The sequence below is a fragment of the Eubalaena glacialis genome, chromosome 8, assembly GCF_028564815.1.
Source record: "Eubalaena glacialis isolate mEubGla1 chromosome 8, mEubGla1.1.hap2.+ XY, whole genome shotgun sequence".
NCBI lineage: Eukaryota > Metazoa > Chordata > Mammalia > Artiodactyla > Balaenidae > Eubalaena > Eubalaena glacialis.
This window is the reverse complement of record NC_083723.1, coordinates 51431943-51449378: the sequence shown is the minus strand read 5'-3', so window position 1 is coordinate 51449378 and position 17436 is coordinate 51431943. Positions and strand designations below refer to the sequence as shown.

At 39.4% G+C, this 17436-nt stretch overlaps 1 protein-coding gene across 7 annotated transcripts in view; it reads right to left on the bottom strand.

Annotated features, from left to right (window-relative positions):
- The window catches only part of RUNDC3B (RUN domain containing 3B), a 147425-nt gene extending 133865 nt beyond the window's left edge, over positions 1–13560 (bottom strand). For all 7 annotated transcript variants that reach the window (XM_061197672.1, XM_061197673.1, XM_061197677.1 and 4 more), the window contains exon 1: positions 13439–13560. In XM_061197672.1, coding sequence (XP_061053655.1) covers positions 13439–13560 — 122 coding nt within the window. The remainder of the gene's footprint in view (positions 1–13438) is intronic.
- Between the last annotated feature and the right edge of the window lie 3876 nt (positions 13561–17436).

Below are 17436 nucleotides of genomic sequence, written 5' to 3'. Positions count from 1 at the left end.
TTTAAACACAGAATAAAAAAGTTCCAACCATCTGGAATATATACTGTGAAATTCAAAAGTCTATTTTGGCAGTGTTTACCATTTTTTAAACTTTTGCTCAATGTAAAAATCAAAAAAAGAGAGAGAGAGAAGTATATTTTAAAATATTTTTCCCACCTCTACTGTCAAAATTTCTTTCAAAAGACAGTTGTTAATCTAGGTACCTTAAGGCTGAGATAGTATATTATTAACATCTTGTACTGCTATATAAGCAGACTGATGAGAGCAAGATTGCACAACATGAAAAATAACATTGAAGCACTATCTTTAAGAAAAAAGGACAATTTTTAAAAATTTATTTAAAATTACAAAGTATTCAAACCAAGAAAATTTCCCATCTTAAAATAACTCACTTGACTTCTTATATGAAATAACTCCCAATTAAAATCATTTTAATAAAGAATACTTTCACTGTACACTTGGATCACATATCCCTTTGGAATTCAATTCTTCTTTACTCATTGACAAATGAAAATATTGAAGCAATATATTTTAACATAGGTAAGCTATCTAGTAAACTAGACAGACAATTCTACTACTGAAGCTATTAGATTTTTTTTAATTTGAATGCTTTTTATTTGTTTTCAGTTTTTAAAGGTTATATTCTATTTATAGTTATTATAAAATATTTGCTATCTTCCCCGTGTTGTACAATATACCCTTATAGATTATTTTATACCTAATAGTTTATACCTCTTAATCCCCTACCCTTATATTGCCCCTCCTCCTCCCTTTCCTCTCCCCACTGGTAACTACTAGTTTGTTCTCTATATCTGTGAGTCTAAAGCTATTAGATGTTTAAAACTCTACTGTCATTAGTCATTACTGAGATTAGTCATTAGGGTGACTGTTTAAAAATAAGTGAGGATGGTTCTTTAATTCACCTTCAACCTTATTTTGGAAATGTCCACTGCTATTATTCTTCACTAGTTAGGGAGAATTACCTCATTTGATAAACATGCCCACTGCATACTAGATGCTGGGAATAAAACAGATGCTGAATAAACTATGATTCCTGGACTTGAGAAATGTACATTCTAATAGGAGACAAAAAGATAATTAGATTACAGCATAATGAGAGTCATATTTATTTAAAAGTATGTTTTAGGATGAGGGGGGATAAATGGTTGTAACACTACTGGAGAGGCAATAAAATTTAAATTTGCATTATATGTAATAAATCAAGGGTAACTGCCCAAAGGATAGAAACCAAATATATGAACAGTTGACCCTTGAACAACACAGGTTTGAACTGCAGAGGTCCACTTATACATGGACCATTTATTTCCCATAAATACATACTACAGTAGTATATGATCCACGGTTGGGTGAATCTGTGGATGCAGAATCACAAGTATGGAGGGCTGACTGCACAGTTACACGTGGATTTTTGACTTGTGGAGGGTCAGCATCCCAACCCCCACATTGTTCAAGGGTCATCTGTATAGAAAACAGAAAAGAATATATGACCAACAAGTTCATAGAGAGAAAAACTCTATGTGGAATAAAGGAAATAATAAAAAATACTGATATATAAGAAAACAAGAAGAGAGAAAAAGTGAACACAAATAGTAAAATGGTAGCCATAAACCCAAATGTAATAACATTAAATAGAGATGGGCTAAATACTCTAAATAAAACACTAGATAAAATGCAAAATTCAATTCTATCCTGCCTACAAGAGACACTTTAAATTTAAGGACCCAGAAATACTGAAAGTTAGGAATGGAAAAAGTAGAGACTTCCCTGGTGGTCCAGTGGGTAAGACTCCATGCTCCCAGTGCAGGGGGCCCAGGTTCAATCCCTGGTCAGGGAACTAGATCCTGAATGCATGCTGCAACTAAGAAGTCCGCATGCCACAACTAAAAGATCCCGCATGCTGCAACTAAACATGCTGCAACGCAGACCTGGCCCAGCCTAAATAAATAAATAAATAAATATTAAGGGGAAAAAAAGAATGGAAAAAGTACATCATACAAATGCTAACTACAAGAAAGCTGTTTTAACTACGTTAATAGCAGGAAAAAAATAGACTTTAAGGTAGGAACAGTATTAGAGATAAAGAAGGACATTTCATAATAACAAAGGAATGAAATCACTAGGAAGAGATCACAATTCTAAATCTGCACCCACCTAGTAATCGAGCAACAAAATACTTACAACAACAACAAAAAAATGACAGGGACTTCCCTGGTGGTCCAGTGGCAAAGAATCCGCCTTCCAATGCAGGGGACCCAGGTTCGATCCCTGGTGGGGAACTAAGATCCCACATGCCGCGGGGCAACCAAGCCCACGCGCCACAACTACTGAGCTCGTGCACCTCAACGAGAGAGCCCACGTGCCACAAACTACAGAGCCCACGCACCCTGGAGCCCATGCGCCACAACTAAAGAGAGAAAACCCGTATGCCGCAACTAGAGAGAAACCCGCATGCCACAACGAAGACCCAACACAGCCAAAGAAAAATAATAAAGAAAATAAATAAATTTTTAAAAATATGACAGAACTAAGAGGAGAAAAAGACAAATCTATACTCATAGAGACAGACTTTAACACATCTCTCTTAATATCAGGCTAAGCACACAAAAAAGTAGTAAGGATACAGAAGATATGAACACAATTAACATACTAGATCTAATTGGCATATATGCAATCAACAATGACAGCATACAGTCGTCCCTTGACATCTGTGGGGAATTGGTTCCAGGACCCCTGAGGATACCAAAGATCCTCAGATCTTTAAGGGACTTGAGGATCCACAGATCCTCAAGTCCCTTAAAGTTGGCCCTCCATATTGGCGGATGTGGAACCGGTGGTTACAGATGACTTTTTATATTCTTTTCAAATGCATATAAAATATTTATCAAAATTAACCATATGTTGCATCATAAAGCAAGCATAAATAAAAATTCAAAACTTTAAAGTCTTTTAGAATATTCTCTGCACAGTGGAATTAAGTTAGAATTCAATAACTAAAAATAGAAAATCCTCAGCTGTCTGAAAATTAAACAATACCTTTTAAAATAACCCATGAGTCAAAAAAGAAATCCCAACAGAAAGTAGAAAACATTTTAAACTAATTAATAGTGAAGATACAAATTTTAAATCTTGTTTGCTATCTCAAAGCAATGTCAAACAAGGCAATGTGCAGTCTTAAAATGCATAGATTGGAAAGACGAAAGGCTGAAAAACAATGATTTAAACTCCCATCTCAAGAAATTAGAAAAAGAAAATGAACTTTAAAAAAAGTGGAAGAAAGGAAATAAAGACGGGAAGAGAAATCAATAAATTAAGAAACAAATATACAACAGAGGAAATTAACAAAGCCAAAGGCTGGTTCTCTGAAGATATTAATAAAATTTATATACTCCTAGTAAGAAAAAAAAACATGGGAAAAACAGAGATTACCAGTATCAGGAGAGAAAAATGGAAAATGACTACAGATTTTTAAACAATAGAAAGATATTAAGAGGATATTAAGAAAAGTTTTAAGTTTAAATTTGATAACATACATGAAATCAGTGTATTCCTTGAAGAACTCGCTGAAACTGATAAAAGAAGAAACAGGAAATCTCAATTGTTCAGTATCTATTAAATAAATTGAATCTGTTACTAAACGACTTCCCACAAAGACAATTTGCGGTTCAGATTTCTTCCCTGGTGAATTCTTCCAAAAGTTTAAGAAAGAAATAATATTAATCTTACACAAATTCTTCTACAGAACACAAAAGAACATTTCCCAACTTGTTTTGTAAGGTCAGATAATTTTAACGACAAACCGAGACAAGGACACTATAAGAAAGAACAATCACAGACCAATTACTTTCATGAACAAATATGCAAAAATCCCAAATAAAATATCAACTCACTGAATGTAAAGATATGTAAAAAAGATAATACAGCACAACCCAGTTTTTTTATTCCAGGGTAGTTTAGCATTAAAAAGTCAATCAATGTAATTCACTACATAAAAAGAAAAAAGGAGAGAAATCATACGTTCATCTTGATAGACAGAAAAAATATTTGTTAATAGAGTATTCAGTATTCACTTATGATAAAAATTCTCAGCAATCTACAAGTAGAAGGGAACTAAAAAAAACCTACTGCAAACATCCTACTTTAAGGTAAGACTATTAATGCTTTCTGTAATACTGTGGTCCTAGCCAGTGCAGTAAGACAAAAAAGAAAAGACATAAAGTTTAAAAAGGGAAGAAATAAAACAGGCACAAGACATGACAATGTACTCAGAATGCTAAAACAAATAAACAAAAAACTGCAGAAAATCTATTAGATTTAATAAGTAAATCTGGTAAAATTGCTAGATTACAAGACCAATATTTTAAAAGGTAAATTCCATGTCTATATATTAGCAAAAAAGAAAGAAAATGAAAAGGTTGGGGTTTTTTTTTTAATAAATTTATTTATTTATTTATGTATTTTTGGCTGCGTTGGGTCTTCGTTGCTGCGCAGGGGCTTTTGTCTGGTTGCGGCGAGCGGGGGCTACTCTTTGTTGCGGTGCACAGGCTTCTCATTGCGGTGGCTTCTCTTGTCGTAGAGCAAGGGCTCTAGGCACGCAGGCTCTAGAGTGCGGACTCAGTAGTTGTGGCACACGGGCTTAGTTGCTCCGCGCGCGGCATGTGGGATCTTCCTGGACCAGGGATCGAACCCATGTCCCCCGCATTGGCAGGCGGATTCTTAACCACTGCGCCACCAGGGAAGTCCGAAAAAGTTTTTAAACGATCTATTATAATAATACAGACATATCAAATATGGAAGGACAAATCTAAAAAGAGATATAATATCTATATGTTCAAAACTACAAAACATCTTTGAGAAAAATTTCAGATTAGTTAAATACATGAAGGGATGGATATAGTATATTCATAGATTGCATTTAAGTCTCATAAAAATGACAATTCCCAAAATTGATTTATAGATTAAGTGCAATCTTAATAAAAATCCCAGCAGATTTTTTTAATGGAAATTGACAAGCTGATTCAAAATCTAGTTTGCAAAGCCCAAGAACAGACAAGACAATCTTGAACAACAAAGCTGGAGAACTTACATTACCAAACATCAAGACATATTATAAAGTTATAGTTATTAAGCCAGTATGATATTAGCTCAAGGACAGACAAATAGACTAATGGAACAGAAGAGGGAGTCCAGAAGCAGACAAATGATCCAGTCACCTGACTTCCGATAAATGTGACACTTGAGTGTAGTGGGAAAAGCATGGTCTTTTTAATAAATGGTACCAGGTCAAACTGATTTTCCTAAGGTAAATACTTAAATCAAGTACAGGTAGATTGTTGATATAAATGTAAAAAAGCAAAACAATAAATCTTTCAGAAGAAAACAGAATAATATTTTCATTACTGCCAATTTCAGGTCACAATAAGCAACCCATGAAGGAAATTTATGGACTACTTTACAATTAGGAACTTCTGTTCATAAAAACACACTACAAAGAGAATGAAAAATCAAGCCACCAAATGGGAAAAGATGCTTGCCTTAAATATATCCAGCAAAAGACCCACATAGAATGTACAGAGTTACACATCAGAGAAACAAAAAGTCAGATATCCCAGGTGATGAACGACTTGAACTGGCACTTCACAAGAGACTCTCCAAATGGCCAACAGACTTATGGAAAGGTGCTTAAGTTCAACAGACATCAGGGAAATACAAAATTTCAAGTGTTGGTGAGCATGTAGAGCAACTGGAATTCTTATACAGTTGACCGTTGAGCAACACGGGTTTGAACTGCACAGGTCCACTTTTACGCAGATTTTTCACTAAATACAGTACTACACAATCAGCGGTTGGTAGAATCTGAGAATGCAGAACTACCGATACAAAGGGCCCACTGTGAAGTTACATGCAGATTTTTGACTGCGCTGAGGGTCAGCACCTCTAACCCCTGCATTGTTCAAGGGTCAACTGTACACTGCTCACTACTATGCAGACTGGTACCATGCCTTTGGAAAACTGTTATATCCACTGAAGCTGAACATATGCATGCCATATAACCCAGGAACTCCACTCATAGGTATATATCTGACAGAAATATGTACATATATTCACCACAATACATATTCATGAATATTCAATTAGTAATAGTCAAAAAGTGAAAACAACTCGAATGTCCATTAGGCTGAATGGATAAACTGCGGTATATTCATACAATGGAAAAAGATACAGCAATGAAAATTAACAAACTACAGTTACGTGCAACAAAAAGGGTTAATCTCACAAACATAATGTTGAGCAAAATAAGCTAAACAGAAAAAGGTACACGGACTTCCCTGGTGGCACAGTGGTTAAGAATCCGCCTGCCAATGCAGGGGACACAGGTTCGAGCCCTGGTGGGGGAAGATCCCACATGCCACGGAGCAACTAAGCCCATGCTCCACAACTACTAAGCCTGCTCTCTAGAGCCCGCGAGTCACAAGTACTGAAGCCCGCGCGCCTAGAGCCCGTGCTCCGCTACAAGAGAAGCCACCACAATGAGAAGCCCGCGCAAGGCAACAAAGAGTAGCCCCCGCTCACCACAACTAGAGAAAGCCGGCGTGCAGCGACAAAGACCCAACACATTCAAATTCAGAGAAAGGTAAAACTAAACAATTGTGTTGAGAGCTAGGAGAATGGTTACCCTTCATACGGGTAGTATGAAAGAAGGCAAGGAAGAGGTTTCTGGGGATTTGGGTAATACTCTCTTTTATTATTATTATTATTACATCCCCAGAACTTATTTATCTTAAAACTGGAAGTCTGTACCTTTTGACCACCTTCACCCTTCTGCTAACCTTCCACCCCCTGCCTCTTGCAACCACCAATCTGTTCTCTGTATCTATGAGTATGATTTTTTTAAGATTCCACATGTAAGTGAGATCATACAGTATTTGTCTTTCTCTGACTTACTTCACTTAGCATACTGCCCTCAAGGTCTACCCATGCTGTGGCAAATGGCAGGATTTCCCTCTTTTTTATGGCTGAGTAATACTCCATTGTGTATCTATGTACCACATCTTCTTTATCCACTCATCAATCGATGGACACTTAGGTTGCTTCCACGCCTTAACTACTGGAAATAATGCTGCAATGAACATGCGGGTGCAGATACCTTTCTGACATAATGATTTCATTTCCTCTGGGTAATGCTCTTTTTCTTGACCTGGGTGCTGGTTACAAAGTTGTATTCTCTTTGCAAAAACAATTCATTATACACCTATGCTGTGTGTACTTTTCTATATGCATATAAGTCAATAAAAATTGACTTATATGCATATAGAAAAATTGTAGCTAGAAATGAGGCTAAATACTGATACATCACTATGATGTTCTACATGTGTTTTAGAGGTTGGCCACAGATTTAACACTAAGACTTCTAATAGCTGTATGAGAAAAGAGAAGTTGTCAGTTACACATTCATGCCCAGTAGATATAAATAAATCAACTGCCTAAAGCTACAGTTCTTGGCACTAAAAAAAGACAGATATTTCTCATAAAAATCTTCACAAAAGAAGATACTTTTTGACATAATAAACAATGTTCTTGACAACAATTTCAAGAAGATCCTCTGTAATTGCTTCTTCTGCTGACCCTCAAGGTAGGCTGATGGAATCTTATCAATGCACGATAGGGGCAAAAGCAACTGGGATAGGACAGTGCAAAGCAATGCAGTCTACATACTCAACTGCTCTCTGATGATCTGGACTGATCCAGAGATACATTTTATAAACCTGTAAGACTGAATATAATAGTGGATAAGCTTCACAGATCTCCCCCCTCAATATCATATCTCTCACCTGACTTCTGACATTTATCAGTCAGCAGTGAAGTTAAGATAATACCGTCTAGGGCTTCCCTGGTGCCGCAGTGGTTGAGAATCTGCCTGCCAATGCAGGAGGCACGGGTTCGAGCCCTGGTCTGGGAAGATCCCACATGCCGCGGAGCAACTAGGCCCGTGAGCCACAACTACTGAGCCTGCGCGTCTGGAGCCTGCGCCGCACAACAAGAGAGGTCGCGATAGTGAGAGGCCCGCGCACCGTGATGAAGAGTGGCCCCCGCTTGCCACAACTAGAGAAAGCCCTCGCACAGAAACGAAGACCCAACACAGCCAAAAATAAATAAATAAATAAATAAATTAAAAAAAGATAATACCCTCTAATAAATGTGTAGGGGACAGCTATTCTCTGTTGTCAGTTGAATATGAACCCAGTTAAGCTAGGGGAAGAGATAATGACCTTCTGTGAATGCTGAGAAGCCTACCTCCATTGTGAAAACCTACTATTAGGGCTCTAAGAATCTTTAGAAATGATACTGAACCTTCTCCAAAGCAATACAGTCGAGGTAATGTTGCTCAAAGTCCCAACCCAAAGTTCTACTATGTATAGCATGACTAAAAGAGCTTTAGCCAAAAATATAATCACGATAGGCAAGGTATGAACAGTCTTAAAAGGGCATTCTCAAGCAAATATCAATAGTAACAAGGAAAGTAAGTCACTGAATTTAAAGTTATTTAGAGGATTATACCACCAATAATACTCGGTAATATTTCACATATCTGCAATGCCTCCACCCTGCTTAAGCATAGGAATAGATCATTTTTTTCCCGATTATTCAGCAACCAGAATGTTAAGAAGTTCAGAGTGCTAAAGCTCACTCACTGAACTCAGGCCTCTCAGTGACTTTTTTTTTTTTTTAACAAAAATAAATAAATTTACTTCTCTGCTTTCCTAGTTCACAACCAATTACAATGAGCAAGTCAGGATGAGAAGCACAAAGAAAAAAGCTGGTAGAAACAGGCAGAGTTGCAAGAAATAACAGCTAACTTGGTAGGAAGAGACAGCAAATGCAAAAACAGACCAAGAACTCCAAACACACAATCTTCTGAGGCCATGTAGCAAACAGCTCTATGTACCTCAAGAGTCTCCAAGGGCAACCACTACACAGGGTATATTCATGGAAACAGATCCAGAGTAAAGTCATTGATAAGGATTATATTATACTATGTAGAGTTTTTTTAAAATAAGGTAGAGAAATGTATAATCCTTTTTTTTTTTTTTAATGTTTATTTATTTATTTGGTTGCTCCAGGTCTTAGTCGTAGTAGGCTGGCTCCTTCGGTCCGGTTCGCCGGCTCCTTCGGTCCGGTTCGCCGGCTCCTTAGTTGAGGCATGCGGACTCTCAGTTGTGACATGCATGTGGGATCTAGTTCCCTGACCAGGGATCAAACCCAGGCCCCCTGCACTGGGAGCACGGAGCCTCATCCACTGTGCCACCAGGGAAGTCCCTGCATAATCCTTTTTTAAAAGGAGTTCATCTAAAATGTTTAAAATATTCTTTATTATAGTTTAAATCTGAACACTTAATTTATAAGCTTCAGTTATACGGAAGACTGCACACCACAATAAATGCTGAGTAAAGCACTGCAGTTGACAGGAGAATTTTAACTCAAACATCAGTTACATGAAAAAAAGCATCTCATTTCCCAAAAACACTGAGGAAATGAGGTGGTACTGTTATTTGAATTAACATTCATGTTATGAAATAATATCTTGACCTATAGAAAACTAAGAACTATGTACATGTTATTAAAAGTACTTTAATTTTGAAAATCATCATTGGTCTCCACTGTGCTTATCTCATCATACTACCTCTTTCAATCTCTCATTAATCCTTTCCATGCACAAGACGGGAAACTTACGACTTTGTGTGGGGAGTTTCTCTTAAAGAACTGGTTTAAACGTTTAACAAATGTTATTTTAAAATATTTATCCATGTATATTTAAATGTTTATCTTAATAATTTATTTTTCATAAACTGACGTTAACCCACAGAAAGAGAATTTATATTTTAATTCTCCTTGTCACCAGAACTAAAATCAAAGGAATATGTACATTTTTCAATAACCTATGAAGCTTAAAAATGATAGAAAAAAAATGAGTAGTACCTGATTTTCTATGGATGAAAAATGCAGGTTAAAAAAAATCCTGAAGGACTTTAACAATTTAATTTTTCTAAATGGTAGAGAATATGCAGGGAAAATACTAGCTGGTACACAGAACTAAAGTCAGTCTACGAATATTTTGAGTGGAGTGTGGAACATTTAGAGACCTCAAATGACCTACTTTCTCTCCACCACAATCTGTGAAAAATATGATCAAAGAATACTTATTTGCTGAGATAAGTACGAAGTGTTTTTAGTCTATAATATATAAATGTTCATGAAAAAATACAACTGATGAACTAATTACATACACAATCACAATGAACCAAAATTCAATTCCTGACTATCCCACCTAACCAAATAACTCACGTCCAAAGTTCAAACTCTAATAATATTGTTCTTATATAAGGTGCTTTTAAACTGAAAAAATTGTGTAGTTACATAATAAGGTTGTAAACCTAAACTGAGAGCATAGTATGCCTAAATTGTTTAAGGGGTAATGAAAATCATTACTGTATAAGTATTAATATATATAATAGAATGATAGTCAGGGGGTGGGGGGAGTTTGTTTTGGTTTGGTTTGGCTTTCTATACTGTTCCATTTTTCCGGAATATCAGCAGAGAGTCACAATACGGAAGGCACAATTCAAAATGTTTTTGTTTACAGAGAAAAATGCACATGCCTCATCCAGCTACCATTAAACATATGTCCACCATTACCCTGCTCATGTTTGGAGAAATTCAAAACCAAATATAAACTCATTCTGCTTGAAGACTATTATTAGTTTCAGGGCTGTCATTGAAGATTACCAATGATCTAGTCCAAGTTTATTTTACAGATGAGGAAACTAGAAAATGGGCTTATTAAAAGGCACACAATTAATGACAAAGTAAACTTAGAACTCAATTATATGTCCACTAAACCAGCTTCTTCCCAACTTAAATACCAAATCACGTCTGATCTGCTACATAAAAATTTTTAAATAAATTCATTAAGAGACATGGGTGAGATACCCAGGGTTTGGTAACTCTGAAAGTGAAAAGCGACAGAAATGCATAAATACTGATTTGCTCATTTTGCTGAATTTAGGTGGGGATACTTAAAACATCCAAATGGCCTACAGTGACTTTTTTCCAAAAAGTAAAAGGCTTTTAGACAAAGCCTATCAAATACATCCCATTACTACACAAGGATAATAATTTATATGCACCGTCAACTATCTGGACATGAAGAACAGTGTTAGTAGTATTATCCACATAAATAAATACACAAGTTGACATCTAAGCCAGAAACTGAAATTTATTTTAGCTACAATACTAAGTTTACATGTAAACTGTAACTAAAGTCAGCATTTATACTCACTTCAGAGTAGAGAAGAATTAGGCAAATAAACATAACAAAAAATACAGCTAGCCCAGACAACAGTCCACACAAATCAGTGTGATGTGACTGAAATTTCTTAAAACATAACTTAACATGTAACTTAAATAAGGTTGAGGTACAAGTCCCTTTCTTCTCCTGAACTGCCTCTGATGCCGTGACAAAAAAGGAGATGCAAAGGGAACAGTACCCTCCACTGATTTTTTTTTCTCATCTGTTTTTATTCTGTCTTAAAAAATGAGTAGAGCATAAAACCTCTTCCCATCTACTGTGTTTTACCCCAAATCTTCAACATCCACCGTTCCAAAGATTGCCACACTGATTCAGAGCAATATATGTCAGCCCAGGTGTTTAAAGTTTTAGGTTGAAACATTTGCTTAATTAACACCATGCTGCAAACACTCAAAATCACTTCAGCTGCCACTACTACAAAACAAAACTCCCCAAAACAAAAACTGTTACCCTCCACTGGATTTACTCATACAATAAATATTTACTGAGTGTCAGATGCTATGGTAGGAAGAATGAAACAAAAAAGAAAACTGAGCAAAAAGCAGACATGGTCGCTGCCCTGTGAAGCTTAACACTTATGGAGCCTTTATGAAATACATCACCCCAAGAATCACTGTATATGTTGGGGTCTGCTTGAAAACATCCTCTTTTTAAAAAATAATTCTTTTTAATATATGTAAAGGTAAGAAAATCAGCCTTGCTTACTGTTCTATTTACCTAACTTTAAAAAATTTGCTTAGATGTAAAAAAAATTTCATACAACCTATATTCCTCCAAAGGTTGCATCCTAGACAGCACAAATGGTAAATTCAACAGATTCCATGTTAATATTTTACTGTTTATAACTCCAAGTGCCATATAAGTCAGTAAGGCAGGTCTTCCTGCTAAATGGGCAAACAGCTGTAATAGTCCAAGGTAAAAAAAACAAAAAATCACTTAAAGTTATTGAATATAGTCCTAGTATAAATATCTATATTCTGTTTAAGATGCTAGACATTATTTACACAAGAAAAAAATACAGATATAAATTGCAAAGGAGGAAAAGGTCTCATCATTCTCTCATTCTTAGAGGATTTTCGACAGCTGATGAGGAGGGGTTTGATGGAACAACGTAATTTTACAACAACTTAATGGTTTAAAGAAGTTCCTAAGGAATGAATGCTTAGGACTTCAATTTTTTTTAATACCCAGAAACAAGACTTAAAGAAAATGTCAGCATGTTAAAAGTCAGTTATTTCTGAATACTGGGCTAGCTGAAAGTCATTATTCCTCTTACGTTTCTACATTTTCTAAAGCAAGGGAATATTACAATTACAGTTAGAAAACAATTAAAGAAAGGCAGACCTTGAAATAAATCACTGAATAGGTATCCTCGACAGTCCCACTCTTGCTTTCAACTGCAGAAACAGCACTAACACTGCAATTTAGAGTGGAGAGGACACGGACGGAGACAGACACACACACACACACACACACACACACACACACACACTTAGCTAGCATGTAGCAGGCACTTAATATTTGTGGCACGAAAGGACAATATATATTGGCTTCCTCAGCCTTCCTTCACCCTGTAATATTTTCATCCCACCGTTTGCCTTGTCTCACTCAATAAAAGGTTTAAACAAGCCAAAACACAAACAAAACGCACTCCGATTTTGAGGCAACACAGTAAACAATCACAGTAATGACTGCTTTACTAAAAGCTGCCTGACAGCTTAACGCGCACTAAATGAAAGAGCTCTTTTTCCCTGCCCTCCTCTTTTACTCAGACACTAGATTGCACATTCGAAACAAATCCTCCCCCAGCCCCGCCCCAAGCCCTACCCTCAGCTGCTCCCAGCACTGAAATTGATGGAAAGTCCGGGGCCTTGGCGGTACCCAGACCGGCCCCTCTCTGGACGCTCCGGGCCGCGGACACGCCCGGCGCGGTAGCGGCCGGGGCTACAGCCCGTTATCTCCGGGACCCCCAGGGGCTCGCGCTCGCCCCAACCCTGAGCCCGCGGCGCCGGCGGCCCCCTCTCCTCTCCTAAGCGGCGGGCCGCGCCGTACCTGCACACCGTGATCAGGTTCCTCCTCTCCACCGCGGCGTTGCGGGCGCTCAGGCTCTTCCTACCGCCGCCGCCGCCCCCGCCGCGGTTCCCGCCCAGGCCCCGCAGGCTCCGGGAGGCCATGGCGGGCTGACCCCCGCGCCCCTTTTGTCTCGTGCGACCCCGCCCGCTGCCCACACCTGCTTCCCCGGGCTCTCGCTCGGCGTGCGGCCGTGGGGCCGCGGGAGGGTGGAAGGGAAGGAGGGGGGGACGGAGGGAGGGTGTGGAGGACGGTGGGGGATTCGCACCCGGGGACTGGTGGATGGCGCTCCGCACCAGAGCTCCACACACACACACACACACACACACACCCCACACACACGCACGCACCACCCCCGCCCTTGCGCGCGCCGCCAGCCGCCGGGAGGCGCGTGCAGGTCGGCGTCAGCAGCTCCCCTACTTCCCCCAGGGACCTCGGCGGCCGCGCACGCGCGTGCCCGCCAGCCCCGCAGACCCCGCAGGCCCAACCACCCGCGCTCGGCCGCCACTGGCGCCCCAGCTGCGGGCACCGCAGAGAGCCACGGGCCTCACGGGCACAGCCCCGCCCTCCCTGCCCCTATCGGGCCAATGCCGCCCCAGCTGGAGCCAATCGCGGCGCGCGAGGGGCGGGGCTGGCCGCGCAGATCTTTAAAGCAACCTGCTAGAGCCCCGCCCCGGCGCGTGGGCAGCTGTCAACGCCGGGCCCGCGCTCGCAGCCGGTGAGCCGCAGGCAGTCGGCCCTCAGGGGAGCAGCGCCGCAGCTGCCCTGGGGATTGTGGGATGCGGGACTCGGGAGTGCTTGGGGCGTGTTGACGACCCTTGCCCGGAGCCCAGCTAACGGCTGGGATCGCTAGCTCTAACGGCTAATCCCGTTCCCAGAATCCGACTCCCCAGCCTAGTGGCAACCGTAGATACAAGGCCGAGCCAGCAGCAGCGGCGGCTCCCGCACCTGACCCAGGGCTGACTCCCAGGAAGGGAGCGGATTTTCTTTTGTCCTAACGCCCTCCCCTGGCCTAGTAGACAGCTACAGATAGCCCAAAGAGGGAAACTGCCCGCAGAACATCCCTCTTGCGGCGTCTCGTTGTGGGATTTTTGACGCCACTTCGCTCCTACCCTAGCCCCCAGCAAGGCCTGCAGCCCGGACTGACCACCCACAGAAGAACGAGAGCGGTGCGAGTGTACACTCTGCTCCTTTCACCCTTCTCCCGTCCTGGGCAGTGCCCCCGGAATTAGTGGGGGGGGGGGTGCCGGTGAGCCTCCGGGCAGTGTTTGGAACCTAGCGCCCACTTCCCAGAGCCTCTCCACCCCTCCGGCCTTACCAGCAGGGAGGTCCTGGCTTCGGCCCGAGTTCTCTGGTGCTCATCTAGGTCGGCCGTTCACCTCTCTTTGCATCAGTATGCCCAGATTTTTTTTTAACTTTATATTTTATATTGGGGTATAGCCCATTATAGAGTTGTGATAGTTTCCTGTGCACAGCAAAGCCACTCAGCCATACATATACATGTATCCATTCTCCCCGAAACTCCCTTCCCATCCAGGCTGCCACATAACATTGAGCAGAGTTCCCTGTGCTCTACAGTAGGTCCTTGTTGGTTATCCATCTTAAATTTAGCAGTGTGTACATGTCTAACCCAAACTCCCTAACTATCCCTTCCCCGCCCCCCCTTCCCCTCTGGTAACCATAAGTTTGATCTCTAAGTCTGTGAGTCTGTTTCTGTCTTGTGAATGACTTCATTTGTATCATTTCTTTTTAGGCTCCGCGTATAAGGGATATCATATATTCCTCTTTCTCTGACTTACTTTACTCAGTATGACAATCTCTAGATCCATCCATGTTGCTGCAAATGAATATGCGCAGATTTTAGAGTGAAATCCTTATTGACAGCTATCCCTGTGGAGCCTAGCACGGTGCTGTGCATAGAACAGGTTCTCAAATGTTCATTAAATTTAACTGGAAGTCACATTTGGAATTATTTTACTCTAATTTTACAGTTTTGGTGGTTCTAAAATCCATTAAACTTCCAGCTCTGGTTTTGACATTTCTGTCAAAGAATATTATAGAATAGATATATGGATATAGTGTAGATATCTCTGTACTTCTTATATATTATACAAAGTACTACAGGAGGTTACTGTTACTCTATGTTGAATGCTTTTAAAACAGTTATGTATATTAAAGCTGTAGGTTACTAATTTCTGAGGTTGTAAAAAATTTTAAAGCTCTATTTGAAATCATCAGGGCAAAGACTGAGCCCTTTCATCCACTCATCCTAATCATAGTAGAATGAAAATACATGTAGAAAAAAAAAACTGTCTTAACTAATTTACTATGATAAATATTCAGATATTAAAATTATAAGAAACAATTCAGACAGATTTTAAACATTATCTTTCACATAAATAAAAGTAGAAGGTTTTTCCAGGTCAGTGCACTTGTTGCCAAACATTTCTTGTCGGCTCTATGGTGACATAGAGGCTTGTAAGGAGGTTTACCCTACTCAAATTGAAACTGTTGTTTAAACACAGATGAAAACTGCATAGAAAAGACAGTGGAAAGCCATCAATTATCAAGAAAATTCCATGCTGGTTTGTGCTGCAGGACTGAGAGAACACATATGTCTGAAACACTTATCAGGAAGACAAAAATGAGTGGTCATGTCAAATAGAGAAAAGTGAGGTGTCATTATTCTCAAAATTGGCTTTCTAGCCTTTCAAGTACATTTTCATGTTATTTGTACTATGAATTTATATTTATGACTGAAGACTTGGTAAAACTCCATCTTAGATGATTAGGTGATAATGTTATTTTTTCAAATGCTACTTTTAGGGGGATTCAGTTGACATTGGCACTTGCTGAAGAAGATTTTGCCTTAAAGCATCTTTTCTATGTACAGCATGCTATTAAACTGCCACATGGGGGCCTTATGTGATAAAGCTTTTTTCTTAATTATCTTGAGCTATATGTCCTGGGTCTCATTCTTTCTCCAGATTACTAATCCGGTGATAACTAATCAATTATATGCAGTGCAAAGTACAATACTACTATACAGCCACATGAGTTTTCACATTACTTTTTGAACTTTTTTTGGCACCTATTGCAATTCTTTATTTATCCAAGAATTTGCACAAAGGTTATTCGGAGAGGTAAAAAGACACAATAAAAATAATGAAAACAGTAGATGCCGAATTTAAACTACAAGAATTCTGTAGAACTGAATGGGCAGATCATACTCATTCACCATTTTCCCAATCACCTTGTTCTCCCCATCAAAAAAGACAAAAATTTTTTTAAAAAAAGACAAAATTACAACTGTGACATATAAAATGTCCTCAAATCTAAAATGCTACAAGCCAGAGAGATTACCAAAGCATCATTTATAATCTCAAAGAAGTGGACTTTCTTTTTTTAAAAAAAATAAATTTATGTATTTATTTATTTATTTTGGTTGCATGGCGTCTTAGTTGCGGCACACAGGATCTTCATTGCAGCACGCGGGATCTTTAATTGTGGCATGCAGGCTCATAGTTGCAGCATGCGAGCTTCTTAGTTGTGGCATGCATGAGGGCTCTAGTTCCCTGACCAGGGATTGAACCTGGGCCCCCTGAATTGGGAGAGTGAAATCTTACCCACTGGACCACCAGGGAAGTCCCTCAAAGAAGTGGATTTCCTGTGTATGCCCAAACCCAGCAGCCATACAGAAAAGATTGATAAAATTGAAGAGACAATTTTTTTTTAATCCATGAAGCAAGTTTCACCATAAACACAAAGGAAAAATGACAGACCGAGAAAATGTATTTGACATTCTCATCATGGACAAAAAGCTAATTTCCTTTTATACACAATGTTCCTGCAGATCAATAAGCACAGTTTCAGTAGAATGATGAAGGTGGAAGCCAAATAGGAGAGACTAAAAGAGTGGGAAGTGAGAATCACGCAACTCACTTGGGATATTGGTATTTTATCCCTATCGTTGTGTTGTT